Here is a 19604-nt window from a genome sequence, read left to right as displayed (position 1 = left end):
ACAGTCAGCATCACAACTAAACACTTACATAAGGTAACTTATAAGTGACATGTTTTATCATTGGAGTAGCTATCTTTCTTTTCTTTTTCATCTTGTCCAGATGCCATGATAACTTTTCCCACAGCTCGTCCCCGCAGATCTCCCTCTTCTAGCGTCTTCTGCGTCACATTTCACAGGTATAAAAACACCAGCGTCATTATTATGCTCCTGAATAAAAAATATCTGCCCTACGCTGTGTCCCTGAATAAATAATTGACTCTCACTCAGAGTATACAAAAATCTTCCAATTTTTAGCCAGAAAAAAAGTATATTTTCTATCCGCATTGCTATCCTTTCGCCATGAGTATATCCATATTTTACATCCGTCATTCATTTTTCACGCATCAGCCGACAATAACATTTAGCATACAGTATACAGTTTCAATTAATGTTTGTGGATGTATGAGTCAATGAAAAAGAAATGTCACGAATATTCCACGTGAAGCTATGTCGTTCTTACAGGAGTGCAAAGGTATTTTGTGTAAGCAGCACAGATTATCTTTTCAGTAGAAGTTGTCTACAAGTCCACAGGGAGTTGCCCTCACCCCACAGACAGGATGAAGATACAGAAAGGGGAGTGTGCGGCAGGAATCCATGCTGCCTAGGGGAGTATATAGCTGCCTTCTGGCAAGTAGCTGTCAGTCCATGGCCAGGAGCTGCTCACTGCTCTACACTGAGGCATCAGGTGAGTGACAGAGAGGGAACGCTGCTAGTTTGGGGTCACTTTTACAATTCTGCTTTTTGACAACTTTATACTTGGGCTAACAAGTTCTTCATACTTCTTGTCTTCATACTTCTTGTGTGTCGTTCTTATCCAGCAGCTCCTATAGTGTAACTCCTGAACAGCCAACATTATATTTACAAATATATTATTATTACTGCTATTTACTATGTTACTATTATATTATGAGTACAATGTGGGCATAGAGTTGAACAATTTCTAAACAAAGAATGTATTCTACTCTGGCCTCACTCCGGCACATAGACGCGTCATACATATAAGTTTATGGGACGCCACTCTGTATCAGCAGTCGCAGTCTTTATGTGTGTGACGTTACGGTTATTACCTTCTGTTTACAAAACATATATATATATATATATAGTTGGTAAAGTGCCTATATTATTTTTATAATATATTTTATAATATATATTTTAGAATATTTTCCTACTATTTTAGATACAGGGCTAAGCCTGTATTATAAATCTTTGCAGAAGAATGACCTAGCTATGGCTCTGCGTACACACCTTATTAAAGAAAAAAACTGAATACGGATGTATTGATTGAATAGCAATTCCATAACATTTTCTTATTATCATATTTGCCATCTATTTCTGGTCGTCTAAAAGGCGCCTGGGAAAAGAGAGCCATCTCGGACTCTTGGAAGCGTTGGCTAGTTTGCCCGGCTCTGATAACGCAGCTCTTCCAGAAGGTTTCTTGTGCTCGATTCTGGGGAGCCTCATCATTACAGAAAGCTGTGACCCCCAAACACACATTCAGGGGCTGGGGAAGCTTCATTAAGGGTGCAGCACCTGAAAAAGAGAAGATGTTATGGAAACGGCTTTCAATGGCGCATTGGTTAATGTACCTCCAAGATAGACACCTACAAAGATGGCGAATAGTTGTTTTCTGATCATTACATTGTATGCCTGTTTTACAAATATCTGTACCTGACAAACACTGTAGAAAATTGCAATAGATTTTTGTTGCATAATGTAGGGACAGAGACCCTGATTCCGGTGATGTGTCACGTACTGGACGGTTTGCTGTAGTTGTTAATAAAATCCTTGTTTTATCAGCAGGGGATTATTACTAAAGGACTAATAAACCTGAAGCCATGTAGTCCAACCATGCCCCCACTATTGATTGCAATTTTCTGCCTATGCACTGTGTTCACAGAAAGTTGCCAATCAGTGGTGTGGGTGGAATTATGCAGAGTTCTGTATTCATTTTTTTTCTCTGCTGCAGTTCTCTGAATACTCAGCTCTGTGTAATTCTACCCATACCACTGATTGGCAGCATTCTGTGTACACTGTGCATAGGCAGAAAATTGCAATTAGTAGTGGGGGCAAGGTTGGATTACCTGGCAGCAGGTTTATTAGTCCTCTAATCTCCTACTGATAAAACAAGGATTTTATAAAGACTACAGCAAGCAGTTCAGTAAGTGACACATCACTGGAATCAGGGTCTCTGTCTCTACATTATGCTGCTCTCAAATGAGGTTGCAAAACTTGCTGGCAGTTTCCCTTTTTTTTTTTAAAAAAAGGCAGGCAGCATCAGTGGCAGTAATTGGGATGCTGAGGCTGATAACAGAGAATACCAGCTTGTACCTTTGTGATAAGTCAGTAGCTTTTGGCAGCAATAAATCCTACTCTACACAAAACAGAAATGTCAGAAAAATTGCAAAACAATCACAGAAAATGTAACAGATCGTTTAAGTGAATTCTAAATCTGAGGATCTCCTTGGTGCCTAATCCTCGGATACTTCTCAGATTCTGGATGTGTCGGGTTATTTATCATTTTGGACAGTTACACAAATTCCCCTTATGTCCCTGCTTTTATGGAACGCGGAATTTCCCACCACTGAGTCATGTGACCCGCTCTAGTTTCTCTTTCGGACTGTGACTGTGTTTTCCTGAACGGCAGCTCAGATTCCAGGCGGCATAAGGGCAAAGTCATCCCACCGGGAAGTTTTACTCCAGCCGGAAGATTGGATCAAACTTACTTAAAAGTCACAATTATAAGTGCTTTTATTATTATTATTATTATTATTATTACTATTATGGTGATCACTAGAATTATTGTCGTTTTTCAGCATTTATTGTGGTGATTTTGCAGTCAAAATATTTGACTTTAAAAAATATTTCTTTAAAGGGGTGTACAAGATAACTGAAGAGCTGCCAATATTGTTAGAAATATGAAATAATATATAATCACGCTCCAGCTAAAGGAGTTATCCAGGACTTTTTTTTTTTTTACAATATGCTAAGGACTAACAGGGAGGCATCTGACTGTTGTGCCCGACACAGATCTCTGCCATCACAGAGCAGTCACAGACCGCTCCTGCCAGCAATTCAGCTGCTTCCACTGATGCCATTTTGCCAGAGCAGCGACTTCTCTTCCTTTCTGCTATGTTGATTGGGCATGGCTGCCAGCGTCATGCTGATAGGCAGCGGGGAGCTGGCTGTCAAACTGCGGGAAGCTGGCTGTCAATCAGCATGATGTCAGCAGTGACGCCCCTTGGACAAAGCAGCTCGGATGAAGAAGAATTGCGCTGTGGACATGGAGCAGCTGAATCCTTGGCAGGAGCGGACAGTGTCAGCACCGGGCACAGCAGGCAGGTAGCTGCCTCTGATACCAAGTACCTGCCAGTTAGTTTTTAAAGGGATTGTCCTGTCAAAAACGATAAGTATGCAGTCACTTTGTGAGACTGCAGACTTATGAATACCCTCAGTGCAGAGTGCATGCGCTGGGTGGATTCATACATCTGCAGGCTCACAAAGTGACTGCACTGTGCGCTGCGGGAATTCGCCCATTTCAGACCACGGAAAGGAGGGTATGTATGAGCTATGCATACTCCAGGCCAGTGGGCGAAGGCTTGTTCCATACACTTGTACTTGAACGAGGCTGTGCCCCGACCAGTGACATGGCCGGCCAGAGGGCGTGGCCAACTAGAGGGCACAGCCGACTAGAGGGCACAGCCGACTAGAGGGCACAGCCGACTAGAGGACACAGCCAACTAGAGGGCACAGCCGACTAGAGGGCGCGGCTGACTAGAGGACACAGCCGACTAGAGGACACAGCCAACTAGAGGGCGCGGCCGACTAGAGGGCACGGCTGACTAGAGGACACAGCCGACTAGAGGGCGCGGCCGACTAGAGGACACAGCTGACTAGAGTACACAGCCGACTAGAGGGCACAGCCGACTAGAGGACACAGCCGACTAGAGGGCGCAGCTGACTAGAGGACACAGCCAACTAGAGGGCATGGCTGACTAGAGGACACAGCCGACTAGAGAGCGCAGCCGACTAGAGGGCACAGCCAACTAGAGGGCATGGCCAACTAGAGGGCGCGGCTGACTAGAGGACACAGCCGACTAGAGGGCGCGGCCGACTAGAGGACACAGCTGACTAGAGTACACAGCCGACTAGAGGGCACAGCCGACTAGAGGACACAGCCGACTAGAGGACGCAGCTGACTAGAGGACACAGCCAACTAGAGGGCATGGCTGACTAGAGGACACAGCCGACTAGAGAGCGCAGCCGACTAGAGGGCACAGCCAACTAGAGGGCATGGCCAACTAGAGGGCGCGGCTGACTAGAGGGCACAGCCGACTGGAGGGCGGGTCTGACTAGAGGGCACAGCCGACTAGAGGGCGCAGCTGACTAGAGGACGCGACTGACTAGAGGACGCGGCCTTGCTGCATACAAGTGTATGGAGATTGAGGCCATACCCACTGCCTGGGGTGTGTATAACTCATACTTACCCTCTGGTCCCGGGTCTGGAGGAATTCCTAAGTTTTCAGTCACAGAGAGTGACTGCAGACTTATCAGTCTCTTTAAGCACAAAGTATAACAAACATGGATAACCATTTTAAGTTGAAGGGTGAGAATATATATTATTTCATAATTTTAGCAGCATTTGTGCCTGTGGGCATATTTTATAAAAAAAAAAAAAAAGGGCAGGAAAAACATGTATTCTAGAGCGCTGTTCCTGTGGCAGAGGATGGTTCTTTTCAGCTGCACGATATATCAGAGTATGGAGGGTCTATAGGTCAGTAATACTGATGTGTAGCAGCTCAAATTGTCGTCATGAGGGATCTGTGCCACTAACACATTTGCAATGACATATTCAGCTATAGTAATCCGTGGATACTGACTGAGGATCCTCGAGTTTGATACTTCTTTTCTCTATCAAAGATGTTTGTCATGATGATAAAGTTTCCATTTACTGTGTTTGGCAAAACATCTGCGGATGTGTGACAACAAGAAATGATTAATTATATAAAGGCCTGAGAAATCAAATAACCGTTATTTCTATTTAGTCATAAAACCTTTAGAACCAGCGGAATCAGAAAGTAAAATATCCTCAGGGTAGAAAACACCTGCATACCATAATAGCAGAGAGTGCGCGTTATTATACATGGACTCTCGCCTGCAGCTATTTCACATGTACGGAGTTATTAACACCGGTATTGGGCAACAGCGGATATGATTTACCGGGGAACATTAAGTAAAACTTCAGACCAAATAATGAAAGTGATACTGAGGGTCAATGGATGGAGCAGGAGGGCACATGGCAGGTAAGGGTCGTTAGGGTTAGGGTTAAAGATAATTGACCAAATGCATTATTCTTGGTTATTGGCTCATGTTATATCTCAGCAATTAGTTCTCCAACAAGCAAAGTACTCTTTTGGTAGCTGCTCTCATTATTTATATGATAAAAAATATTCATTGTTGAGAAAAAGGCCTCCTGGGTTATTTTTTTTACATTTACGGTGCAATTGTACTTTTTTTTTCAAAAGGCTTAAAAACACATAAAAAATATCTCATAATTTAGTTACTGTGTAAATAAAAAATAGCCATCATAATAAATCCATCAAAGCTTTCTGCTCATTCTTATAGTCCTGTTCTCATTATATCTTCTATTATTATTATTATGGAGGGAGTAATTCTGCCCCTATGTGTTAATCCTGCCTTATTACCAGATCATTTCCACTTGTGTAATTTCCTAACAGTGATGTCGAAAATAGTGAAAGCTGAAAAACAAATTACTAAAAAGTTGCGTAACTCTCCATGATACAACCATTAAACCTTTTTTACATGAAACTGGAAAACCCCATTATATTGTTCCTTAGCTAACCAACCAATATGTGACGTAACGTTGCCTAATTGCAGGTCACATCAGGGACAACAACTTGCCTTAAATACAGGAGGCTGGAAGGACGGAGACCGCAACAATGAAGACAGTCGGGATACTCGTTCTCATTTCTATACTTCACGTGATCCATTCAGCAAGAGACACATTAGTAAAGCTTACCAACAATGGATACGAAGACATCATCATTGCAATAAACCCAAAGATTCCTGAAAATAAAATGATCATGGAGAATATAAAGGTAAATATTTCGTAATATTCACCAGTTTTACAGTATACTTGTGTCTATGTATATCCTATATCAGAGGTGTCAAACTGCATTCCTCGAGGGCCGCCAACAGGTCATGTTTTCAGGATTTCCTTGTATTGCACAGGTGATAATTTAATCACCTGCACAGAATGATTCCAGCACCTTGTGGAATGCTAAGGAAATCCTGAAAACATGACCTGTTGGCGGCCCTCGAGGAATGCAGTTTGACACCTCTGTCCTATATTATTACCAGACATGTGGAAATAGTTTATGATAGGAAACATTTAATTTGCATTGGTTTTTATTAGATTTTTTTTTCTTTAGAAAATGGTAAAGGAGGCTTCTTCCTATATGTTGCAAGCTACAGAAAACAGAGTCTTTATTAGAAGTGCAAAGATTCTTCTTCCCAATACCTGGGCCAGTAACAGCACATATGGCAGGCCGAAAACAGAGTCTTATGACAAGGTAATTCATATGTGACATGTTATCTGGAAATCTGATTATGGAATTCTGCATGACTGGCAATACCAGCTCAATATGTGATGTATGGGAAACCTGCTCCATATTATGTTACTCTTATACAGCCTTCAATATTTATTGATGTACTATTTTTATAGCATCTTAAAGAAGCACTCCTCCCATGAAGGTTTTTATCCACTTGATATATTGCAGTCATCATATTATATAGCAATGTGTACTTACAATTGCTCATTTTGCCTTTCTACCCAGTTAATTCTTCTCTTTTTTGTGCTCTATGTAAAAACATGAAGTCTTTTTTTTCCCTTCATGAGTCATCCCCCTCTTCAATTCCTCCTGACCCATCTTCTCCGCTCCTTCCCCTGCCAGGGTCTTTTGAAGCCATGTAGAATTGTAGTTCTAATGATGACTCATGCAGGGAAAAGAGACTTCCATAGAGCTTAGAAGGATTCAGCTAGTCTGTTTTTAGTCATGTGATGTCACAGACCTAATGGAAAAAAGAAGAATTAACTAGATCGAAAGGCAAAATGAGCAATTGTAAGTGCACAGTGCTATAAAATATGATGATTGCAATATATTAAAATTATACAAATTTTGATGGGAGGAGTGCTTCTTTAACGCAGAACATATAATGCATTAATTCCTGAATATAGATAATACTCTTCACTTTAGCACATGTGCAAGCCTAATGCTGGCCATACCACCTAGGACCCCCATACAGTTTAGATCAAAGTAGGCTACGTTCGCAGATTTCAGTAGCTGATTGACCATCTGATGAGCATGAAGGCTTCCCGACTCTCCCCCAAGAGATGATGTCAAGGAAAGGATGGATCAAGTAGTTGGAACTGCAATGTCCGATCCTGAGGTAGGCTTCTGCCAGAGGGTTTTGGCAGCGGCTTTCTCTTCTCATGGCTGCTTGGCTGAGGCAAGCATCCATGTGTATGGAGAAGTTGGGACTTGGGAGAGTTAGCTGTCTGCTGAACATAATTCCATCTAAGTTACCTAATGTGTATGGCCATCAATGTAAACAAGTCATCATCACTCCGCAGGGTTGGTGATAACTTGCTGATAGGTGGATGTCCTAACATTGGGACCCTCACTATTTAGTAGAATGGGGAACTTTTATTCCCTATAGGGAACGTTTATCCCAGTTGCAAAATGGCGAGGAGGGTCAGATGCCTGACCACTGAGATCCTTTAATTCTAGAGGCGCTGCCAGAAAAAGCTGAGTGCAGCCCAAAAGGGAATTAATGGAGTGGCAGTCAAGCATGGGCACTGCGCAATTCTTACAGGGATAAAAAATGCCCTGTTCTACCAATCAGTGTGAATCTGAAACATCTGTGGCAAAGCTCACTTCGGCTGCGCCTAAACCTGGCGCTAGAGGTAGTGGCGTGGCACTGGCAATGCTAGGCAACGCAAGTCCTAGTACTGCTGGGGCTTGTGTCCATGTAGTCAGTTTTTCCGGTTTTTCTTCTGGGTCCTTAGTAGTCGATAGTAATTACACTCTACCTTTGATTTGGACATCCCAGTTTGGAACTGCTTCCTGAATACTCTTTGCCAGCCAGATTCTTCGGCACGCTATCTCGTATAGGACAGGATCGTAATGTTCGGACCTGCACCAATTAACAAGTTAGAATTCTTACTGGGGTTATCAATCCCTTTCAAATAGCTGTCTGCTCGTTTATCCTAGGGTGCATCCACATGGCATTGAGGGACCCGTTCAGTTTCCTCACCGAGGCATATGTCCGAACCCCTCGCAAAATGGGATTCTGATGTATACGCCAACGGGGCCGTAGACTGATCCCATAGACGTGTACACCTACTGGAGGTGGATACCAAAACGTAGTGGACTGCATCTGCATGTCTGCCTCCAGTAGGCCCAAAAATGAGCACATGTTTGCTCTGCCGGCACCATTATCGTCTATAGCACCATTGGTGCATCCCGTTTTGTGGAGGTTTTGGATGAATGCCCGACGGGGCCACCAAGCGTGTAGCTAAACGCAATGTGAAAGCACCCTTAGTTCTCCCATTCACACACATACAAGTACGTACGCGTTCTGAATATTACGTAACTAATTGTGCCATATACAACCTTGGCTTAGATGACCCTAAAGGACCTGTCTGGTAAAAGAAAACATTTTCCAATAACTTACTAGATAATTCTGAGTTCATAGATGGTCTACAAAATCAGGGCCATCATCCATTAGCCATCAGGAGCTGCATAGAACGGCTTTCATTCTGGAGATAAATCCGTATGTTACGTAAAGATCCCAATTATTTCTTTGTGAATGATGTCCTGCTTCTTTTCAACTCTAGTGGCGTGGTAGCAAAATTGAAACCTTGCCGATAAATTCCTCCAGATTAAGGAAGAAGAGAAACTGTTAAAGTGGTCAACCCATTGAATACAAATTAGTACCTGGTACTTTAACCTGTAAGAAGTCATCTAAAAAGACGTTCTCATCATTCCCACATCTCACATTTAGGAATACATGCACAGCCATACTTCATAACAATGAATATTGGTGTACATGACTTAACACACATTTCTTGTACTTTGTGACCACCCAGTATTTGCACATGTACTTACATTAAGGGATTGTTTTTCAGTCTCCGCCACATGCATAATAACAGTTATCAGATCTCCTTCGTGACCTTTAATGCTTCCGCACTTTAACCCCTACTATTCAAAGGTGGCAGCACTGGTAAATACATAAAGTCATAAAAACTAACAGTTCTCTTCACACACAGCTACTGTATGTCATACACCATAAAATAATACAAAGTGCCAAATATTGGGAGATTAAAATTCGTAAATTCATAGTCGCAAGTCACTTTTTTTTGCTTTTAGTTTCTCTGCACATAATAATTAAATCATACTTACCAGCTCTCCTGCAATGTCTTGGACACTCTTGGAAAAAGGCAAGTTCTCCTGGACACTGGGAAGACATGGTGAATTTTAAGGGTATGTGCAGGCGATCCGGAACTGGCAGCGCATTGGACACAGCGTATTTTCGCTGTACTTAAAGTGCTGCTGTCTAATGAACAAGGGTGAATCCGTATGTGATCACTGAAAGGTGCGGATTCACCTCGACCAATATATTGTACGGGTGAAATTTATCTTGCGGAGGCTTGCATCTCCGCAAGATAAATAGACATGCTGCGGTCTGGAGAGACGCACCGCACGTCCGTCTCCACGGGTGAGCCGCGGACATCTGTGGACATGGGCTTTCTTAAAATTCCATCCACTATGCTATAACAGCTACACAGCGTCCAACCTGCAGCGTTTACTGATCATCTGCACATATCCTAATGGCACTAGCAAAACCTTCCAGAAGGAAGCAATTCCAAGAGGTTTTCTGTCATCAGGGTCAAGAAATTAGTCAAATAGGCGCATGGAAGGGATGTAGTATGGCGTATGAAAAAGGGGCATGTCATTGTAAAACATTTTTACAGTTATCCCAAATATCTTTTGTAACAGCTACAGGTATGACTTAATGGAGGTGTTTGGTGAAATCAAGTTAACTTATCACCTATTCATAGGGTAGGTGATAACTTATTGATCGGTGGGGGGCCAATCGCTGTGACCTGCACTGATCTTCTTAGAATGGAGTAGCAATGCACATACTCTACTGCTGCACTATGTATAACCAATGGGACTACTGAGAGCTATACTTGGCTTCAGGGCCGGACTGGCCATGTGGCAATTATGGCAAATGCCAGAATGGTCGTGGGCTGCCTTGTCTGCTACATTGTTAACAGAATCAGTGTTCTCAAGACACCCATACTTTTAACAGTTGTGATGGAGCACAAAGTCGCTGACTCCATCACTTACTCCAGCAGGCCACCGGTATCATTAGAAATATTGGACTTGTAGTAAATCTTGCTCTCCTCCATCCAATGTAATATTGGTAATATATCTCCATCTGGTGCTTGGAAACTAGGGCAACATGGGCCTGTGTGATTGCAAATGCCAGGGCTGAATTCCAGTCCCAGTCCGTACCTGCTTGGCTTTATCCAGCAACCCCATAGAGAATGAATGTAGCGGCGGATGAGCATCCGGCCTCCCACTCCATTTTGTAATGGAGATAAAAGTGGACCTTCGGGAATAAAAAATTCCTGTTTTTTCAATCATTGGTGCAGGTCCGACCATTGGGACCCACAATCAGTAAGTTGTCATCTCTTCTGTGAATAGGTGATAACTTATTTTGACCAGACAACCCCTTTAAGGGGGAAATCCAGTCTGTGTACACAGACCTTCATAGATTTCCACAAGGCTGTTGCTGCAGTTAAAAATTAACAACTTCGTACATCAATGTAATTTAAGACGCATCTCTGTGAAATGACAGATTACTCTGGGGTGAATTTCTTCAAACTCAAAAAACAAATTTATCTAAAAAAGACCCTTTACTTTTTCAAAGCTTTGATTCTAATATTCAAAGGTATTTATCATCACCGGGTTTGTGAAAGCAAAACTTGATAATGGTCTTAAAGATGACACATTTTCTTTGTATTTTAGGAAGGAAAAAAACATATTTCCATCTTTTACATTTTTAAAATTACAAAAATGAAGATGGGTCAATGCAAAGGTTTTGGCACCCTGCATGGTTAGTACCTAGATGAACCCCCTTTTGCAAGTGTCACAGTTTGTTAACACTTTTGTAGCCAGACAAAAGTCTTTCAATTTTTGTTTGAGGGATTTTCATCCATGCTTCCTTGGAAAATTCCTCCAGTTCTGTGAGATTCCTGGGTCATCTTGCCTGCACTACTATTCTGAGGTCTAGATACAGATTTTCAATGATGTTCAGATCAAGGGACTGTGAGGGCCATTGTAAAACCTTCAGTTTGTGCCTTTTGAGAAGCCATCCTCTTTTCAACTTCAGCTTTTTTGCAGATGGTGTTATGTTTACATGAAGAATTTATTGAAATTTTATTGAATACATTCTTCCCTCTACCCGTGAAATGTTCCCCAGGCCATTGTCTGCAACACAACCCCAAAGCATGATTGATCCACCCCCATGCTTAATGGTTGGCAAGATGTTCTTTCCCTGGTCCACAGGATTTGTTTCCAAAATGCATCAGGCTTGTTTATATATTCTTTTGCATACTTCTGACGCTGAATTTTATGGTGAGGATGTAGGAGAGGTTTTCTTCTGATGACTCATCCATAAAGGCAATATTTGTGCAGGTGTCTCTGAACAGTAGAACAATGTACCACAACTCCACAGTCTGCTTAATCTTTCTGAAGGTATTTTGCAGTCAAGCAGAGGTTCTGATTTGTCTCTCTAGCAATCCTACAAGCAGCTATCACTGAAAGTTTGCTTGGTGCCCAGACCTTATCTTGGCCTCCACTGTACCTGTTAACTGCCATTTCTTAATTACATTTCGAACTGGGGAAAGGGCAACTTGAAAACGCTTTGCTATCTTGTTATAGCTGCCTCCTGCTCTGTGGGCCTCAACCATTGTCATTTTCAGAGTGCTAGGCAACTGCTTAGAAGACCCCATGGCTGCTGTTTTTTTGGCACAAAGTTAGAAGAGTCTGGGTTTTTAGAAAGCTGGTAAATTTGCGTGACCTGGCCTTTCCTAACGATGATCGTGAACAAGCCATAACCCTAACAGGCTAATTAAGGTCTGAAGGCTTGGCCAAAGTTTTCTGAGCATATTAATCTCCGAGGGTGCCCAGACATTTGCATTGGCCCATTTTCCTTTTTGTAATTTTGAAAATGTAAAAAATGACAATTATTTTTTTTTGCCTAAAATAGAGGAAATGTGTATTTTTAACTTTAGGCCTTTTCAAGATCATTTCATCTTCAACTTACTTAACGGTTCACGATAACAATAATTTTGACCATGGGTGCCCCAACTTTTACATGCCACTGTATAATCTTGATATGCACTGATTTTATTCTTCCTGTTTTACATAATACGTACTCTCTTTTTCCTTAAGGCTGATATCATCATAGCTGATCCTTTCATTTCTGGAGATTTTCCTTACACCTTACAATATGGTGGTTGTGGAGAGAGAGGAAAATACATACATCTTACACCAAACTTTATCTTGAATGACAAATTACTGCCGATATATGGACCCAGAGGTAAAGAAAACTAAGTGTATTATTAAATAATGAGATTTGCGTGTCCTATGATAGAGGGAAGTTTTGGATAACGATAAACCTTTTTTTATGCTTTCAGGATTCAGATTTTTTTGTATGAGTTTATATAAGAGCAGAACTGTCAATCACTGTGCGTTAGTAGGGGTAGCAAAGTCATGCAAGATGAGTTGAACTCTCCTCGAATTTTACCAAAATTTGTGTCCTCCTTAATACGTGCTTTTTGCTATTTGCTCTATGCAAACTCGGTAATATGGCTGCCAGCTGCGGTTGCTATTTTGATGAACTGTAGAGGGTTGCTAAAAGATTTAAAAAATAGTCATCTCATCATTCAGCAGCTCCACTACACCTATATCCCGCACTTTGGTTCTCTGCCACTTCTTTCTGCCTTCCCCTGTTGTGACTATCCTCTTTGAACTTCTTCACTCTGGGCCGAGGTTTCAAGATCGATCAAGCCTCTGATGGCCCTTGGTGAACGTCTTGACGTCACATTGTGTGCAGAGATGGCACAGCACGCAGTGACATTAAAGACCTTCTTGGTGCCAGAAGATCCAGCATAGAGTAAAACAAGCCGAAGAGGATGCGCACAATGGGGAAAGGCGAAAAAAGAGGCAAGGTATGCTGCAATGGCGGTAGGTAAAGTGAGCAGTAAGAGAAATATTTGCTTAAATTCTATGTTTGTTATGATTAGGGGTCTATAGAGGTCCCAGACCATGATTAGGAACAGGCAATTCGAAAGCGTCAATGTGGATAGAATATCCCTGTAAAATTTGCCAAATTTAAATTTTGGCAAATTTGATGGTCTTTAGGTAGCATCTCTTCTTACATCTCTTACCTAGTTTTATACCTAACAACCTTATGTATTTTAATTGCAGCTAGTAGGCTGTAATTCCCCCGTGGGCCCCCTGCTTGTACCAACTTCAGTGTGGACCTTGTGTGTAATGTATATGTGTAGACTATACGTGCAAGGAGCCAGTCTGATGTAGACCTGCCATAAAAGGCTTGAAAAAAAGCCTCTTGGTTTACAGTGTGGGAGTTTCGCATAGTCATGCCGTGAGAAGTCATCCAAACGGACTCTTTTTCTTCTATCTCTCTCGTTCCTCTGTTATCTGTCGTTAGCAGCTGCCGAGCTGCATACAGGATAGGAAAATAACAGGATAAGGAAATTAAAAGGTAATGTATTACCCAAATGTCTCATAATCAGCTAGAAATATGTAAAAGATTTACTACCGAATTTTATGGGCTTATCGGACTGAGAATGTACTGGTACTTCACATGAATGGCACTGTGCACCAGATTATAAACTTATTACACTTTTTTTTAATAGACACAACCAGGAGCCCAGTGATAGAACAGCCTGTGTTGTTCTAGACAATTATCTGTATGAGCACAAATTAAGTAATTGATTTATCTAAGACAGAGGCAATGTTTATAGGAAAAGTATTGGATCCAACCGGGGAGGCACGGTAAGCAACAAGGAAAATGCCGACACACCCTTCCAATAAAATCAAAACCCTTTATTCAAAATTTCTATAAAAAAAGTGGAACCACGCAGCAGCTTAAAACCTGATGGATCACCCCGACAGATCAGCGGGGTACTCGGTACCGGGTCCTTCGATTCACAGGGGGATGTCACGGTGGCTGACCCGGTCCATGGCCCTGGGACGTCCATGTAAAAGGGAAAGGTCTTTAAGGGGAATGTTCATGATGCCACTTGTGGTATTCGGTCAGGGTGACCGATGCTGCTTTAAGGGGTCCACTGGGGTGATGTTATGGCAGCTAGATGGTATACCTTCCCACAGGTGAAGTATGTCCCCAGGGCTTCCCAGTGTGTAGATGGTGGATGGTGAGAGGTGCAGAGAAGAATGAGGACACAAGGTTGCAGTCTCTTTACCTTTACTGAAGACTTCAGCATCCACAGTCCAGGGCACCAGATCACAGGGCAGGCAGAGTCCGGCCGGTTTGGAGGCAAGTCCAGAGTCCCCTTTTCCAGGTGGAAATCAGTAGCCTTCCCTTGCGCTGCAGTGGTGTAGTCCCTTACTGCCTATGGCTTCATATAAGGGTCTCACAGATGCAATGTTTTGCTCTCTCTGTCCCCCATATAGGATAGGACAATACCCGTATGACTGGTGACTTGAGACTGTTTATAGGGTCTCTTAGATGACCCAGCTCTGTAGGTGTCACCGTGCCTCCTGGGTGTAGGGCAGACAGGTAACTTGCAATTAGCTGTCCTACCGGTCTCTGGAGCAAAGCATAAAGGTCCTTACTCCCTCAGTGTTCCGGCTACCGGGATTCTGCACCTCAGAAAGAGGCAGCCTGTGTATGGCTGGTCCCCTACTGGTATCCTCTCCTTTGCTACGACTTCCTTAACGCTCGCTGCAATACAGTTCTGCCTTCGATGTCTCTTCCTAGGAGCTGCAGCTCTGAGGGCATTCACAGCTCCGTGTCCTTTCTCCTTCGTTCACTGACAGGATCCCACCCCTGTCAGGGACCAACTAACTGAGCTGAGCTCAGCCAGCAACTAACTTTCCCTACAGGCGACCAGTTTTTCCTATGTGGGGAGTGACCTAATAAATAGGAGCAGAAACTCCCCCTGGTGGCCTGGAATGTGAAATGTGTTGCATGTTTGTGATACCTGGATGCAGTTATCCTTCTTTGCCTCCAAATGTAGCATCACTCTCCCTGAGAGGAAAGCAATACCACTGCGACGACCAGGACCCTGGGGCGCCACACTGACACGTGTCATCCTGTCATTAAGGACTGCTATGTGGTTCCACTTTTTTAATGGACATTTAAATAAAGGTTTTTTATGTTATTGGATGGACGTGCCATTATTTTTCCTTTTGGCTTTTCTTGGTGCAATATTTCTCAGAAGTGTGTCTTAAAATTTAAGCTGATCACAAGCTTTCTTTCTACTAGTGTCTCAGCAATCTATGAGGAACCTGGCAGTAAGTGTTGAACTTTCCTGCAGCACCCCCACAGGGGAAATAAAGTACTGCACAGTGCCCAATTAAAATCAAAGGGTTTCTGTACAATGCAAAACAGGACTGGTCTGTTGTGAATTAGACTTTTTGGCTCCCTCTTGTGGTTACTAGTGATATTACTCTGGGAGTTTCTTCCCTCAGTTTGCACCCACCTGGGCCGTTAGTCCAGGGGTGTTGCTATATAAACTTCTTGGATCCTTAGTCCAGTGCCTGGCATCGTTGTAATCAGATCCTTTCTGTTTGCTCCTATCTGCTGGTCCCGGTTCGTGCTAAATTAAGCTAAGTCCTGCTTCTTTGTTTTTTGGGTTATTTGCTTGCTCTCATTTTTGTCCAGCTTGTACTAAATGTGATTCCTGACCTTGCTGGTTGCTCTAGGGGGCTGGTGTTCTCCCCCCGGGCCGTTAGACGGTTCGGGGGTTCTTGAATTTCCAGCGTGGATATTTTTGATAGGATTTTTTGCTGACCATATAAGTTATCTTACTATATTCTGCTATTAGCTAGTGGGCCTCTCTTTGCTAAATACCTAGCTCATTCTTACGTTTGTCTTTTCCTCTTACCTCACCGTTATTATTTGTTGGGGGCTTGTATCCAACTTTTGGGGTCTTTTCTCTGGAGGCAAGAAAGGTCTTTCCTTTCCCTTCTAGGGTTAGTTAGTTCTCCGGCTGGCGCGAGACGTCTAGAATCAACGTAGGCACGTTCCCTGGCTGCTGTTATTTGTGGTGCTAGGATTAGATATATGGTCAGCCCAGTTACCACTGCCCTATGAGCTGGTTTTTGTGTTTGCAGACTTAGTAAATATTTCTGAGACCCTCTGCCATTGGGGTCATAACACCGGTCCTCCTAGGTGATATTTGGCCTTCTGGCCAAGAGATGAGGATCCTGAGCAGGTGATCTCTCTATTATTTGATAATGGGGTTATAAAATTGTTTTTTCAAAGGTCACAACCATTTTATAAAACTTCAATTCATTAGTTGCGATCTTCTCTTGATCATCAGTGGATGAGTAAGAGCTGCTTTTTCTTATGTATAGACCGATGTCAGTTCCCTAATATTTGTGCTTTATTTTCACAGGTAGAGTATTCGTCCATGAATGGGCTCATCTCAGATGGGGGGTCTTTGATGAGTACAATGAAGACATTCCTTTCTACATCAGTAAACAGGGCAATGTTGAAGCAACAAGGTGATTAAATACATTTTTTAAATTCTGTAAATCACACTATACAGGGTTGGCTTTTGAAGTTATAACTACAGAAACATTATATGTGGGGGGACAGCATAGATTCACGAGACTTTAGTAGGTTGAACGTAAACTATCTCATTCTGACATATATGATGCTACTTCATAAGGACATTTAAGCCCTAACCAGTAACCACCCTTTAATTAAACAAAAAGGAAGATATGGGATTATCCTATAAATAAATATGTAGAAATGTGTACAGACACCAGTGTAAATAGCACGCCAGTGATCGCAGTAGTAATTTATGTTCATAAATCTTGGAGCATTCAATATTGGTTTAGGCGGTCAACAGGGGGTTATCTGTCTAGAAATTGGATATTTTTTCTGGGTTTCCAGTTTAGTTTCTCTCAAGATGATTGTTGATGCAAACCTCACTAAAGCCTACAGTTCATCCAAGGTGAAGAGGAAAGAATTTACTGATAAGAAACCTCTGCTAATCCCATCTATGGGAAAATCCACAGTAACTTCCTTATAGCAAATTGAATGAAAGATAATCTCAGAGTAAATAGTGCAATTCATTCTATGCTTGATATATTATCTAATTATCTATACAAAGAATGCACAAGCCCTCGCATATGACATATTATTAACTTGCACAACATACACCAACATACTATATAAATGCCATTGTATTAGTCCATTTCAATGCAGGAAGACCCATGTTGTTGATTGACATCTGATTAAAGTAACTGAAGAAGGTTTGCACAATATAGAATTACAATTACAAATGTAATTGGAGGATCACTGGTCACGCTGCTAAACAAGTTAGGCAATGTTACCATCTAGTTCACTCACCAAAACCCGTGTACTTTTGGCCTACACTGGGCTGGTATATATATATCTAGAAAAGGGGGTCTGCTTATCTTTTCAAAGTCATCCAGCCCCCTTCACTCACTACTCTGAACTTGTGAAAGTTAGGCTGGGTTCACATTGCGTTAATGTGTGCACGCTAACGGACAGCGTTGCACGGCGAAAATGTCGCAATTAACGCCGTGCAACGGGTCCGTTAGCGTGCCCATTGACAGCAATGTAAATTTCTCATGCAGCGCATCACTAGCGCGTGCCTTTTTCGGCTGGCGCTAGTGATGTGCCGTTCTTCTGTGACGCGCCTCGGACGCTGCTTGCAGCGTCCGCGGCGCGCCCGAGGTCCGTTCCTCGCTAGTGCAGATCGGGGATCTGCGCTAGCGGGGACACCGAACGCGGACCCTAGGGAAGCATTGCGTTAGCGCAACCCGCTAGCGCTATGCGCTAAACGGATTGCCCTAACGCAATGTGAACCTAGCCTTAGTCAGCTCATTTCATTCAGTGGTCTAGTCAAGTGAAATTAAGCCAGCCCCCTTAATTTATTCCGCTGGTCATATGAAAGTAATCCAGCCTCCTTCACTCACTGCTCCAGTCACATGAAAGTCATCCAGCCCCCTTCACTCACTGCTCCGGTCACATGAAAGTCAGCCAGTCACCTTCACTCACTGCTCCGGTCACATGAAAGTCAGCCAGTCACCTTCACTCACTGCTCCGATCACATGAAAGTCATCCAGCCCCCTTCACTCACTGCTCCAGTCACATGAAAGTCATCCAGCCCCCTTCACTCACTGCTCTGATCACATGAAAGTCATCCAGACCCTTTCACTCACTGCTCCGGTCACATGAAAGTCAGCCAGTCACCTTCACTCACTGCTCCGGTCACATGAAAGTCATCCAGCCCCCTTCACTCACTGCTCCGGTCACATGAAAGTCATCCAGCCCCCTTCACTCACTGCTCCGGTCACATGAAAGTCATCCAGCCCCCTTCACTCACTGCTCCGGTCACATGAAAGTCAGCCAGTCACCTTCACTCACTGCTCCGGTCACATGAAAGTCATCCAGCCCCCTTCACTCACTGCTCCGGTCACATGAAAGTCATCCAGCCCCCTTCACTCACTGCTCCAGTCACATGAAAGTCATCCAGCCCCCTTCACTCACTGCTCCGGTCACATGAAAGTCAGCCAGTCACCTTCACTCACTGCTCCGGTCACATGAAAGTCAGCCAGTCACCTTCACTCACTGCTCCGATCACATGAAAGTCATCCAGCCCCCTTCACTCACTGCTCCAGTCACATGAAAGTCATCCAGCCCCCTTCACTCACTGCTCTGATCACATGAAAGTCATCCAGACCCTTTCACTCACTGCTCCGGTCACATGAAAGTCAGCCAGTCACCTTCACTCACTGCTCCGGTCACATGAAAGTCATCCAGCCCCCTTCACTCACTGCTCCGGTCACATGAAAGTCATCCAGCCCCCTTCACTCACTGCTCCGGTCACATGAAAGTCATCCAGCCCCCTTCACTCACTGCTCCGGTCACATGAAAGTCAGCCAGTCACCTTCACTCACTGCTCCGGTCACATGAAAGTCATCCAGCCCCCTTCACTCACTGCTCCGGTCACATGAAAGTCATCCAGCCCCCTTCACTCACTGCTCCAGTCACATGAAAGTCATCCAGCCCCCTTCACTCACTGCTCCGGTCACATGAAAGTCAGCCAGTCACCTTCACTCACTGCTCCAGTCACATGAAAGTCATCCAGACCCCTTCTCTCACTGCTCCGATCACATGAAAGTCAGCCAGTCACCTTCACTCACTGCTCCAGTCACATGAAA

The 19604-nt window shown here is 43.3% G+C and overlaps 1 protein-coding gene across 1 annotated transcript in view; it reads left to right on the top strand.

Annotated features, from left to right (window-relative positions):
- Nucleotides 1–600: 600 nt before the first annotated feature.
- The window catches only part of LOC143787866 (calcium-activated chloride channel regulator 1-like), a 50615-nt gene continuing 31611 nt past the window's right edge, over nucleotides 601–19604 (top strand). The window contains exons 1-5 of the mRNA XM_077276983.1: nucleotides 601–724; nucleotides 5935–6155; nucleotides 6489–6629; nucleotides 12585–12732; nucleotides 16802–16910. Coding sequence (XP_077133098.1) covers nucleotides 5997–6155; nucleotides 6489–6629; nucleotides 12585–12732; nucleotides 16802–16910 — 557 coding nt within the window. The 5' untranslated portion in view covers nucleotides 601–724; nucleotides 5935–5996. The remainder of the gene's footprint in view (nucleotides 725–5934; nucleotides 6156–6488; nucleotides 6630–12584; nucleotides 12733–16801; nucleotides 16911–19604) is intronic.

The sequence above is a fragment of the Ranitomeya variabilis genome, chromosome 8 (assembly GCF_051348905.1).
Source record: "Ranitomeya variabilis isolate aRanVar5 chromosome 8, aRanVar5.hap1, whole genome shotgun sequence".
NCBI classification, from domain to species: domain Eukaryota; kingdom Metazoa; phylum Chordata; class Amphibia; order Anura; family Dendrobatidae; genus Ranitomeya; species Ranitomeya variabilis.
The sequence above is the reverse complement of the archived record's forward strand: the minus strand, read 5'-3'. Positions and strand labels throughout refer to the sequence as shown.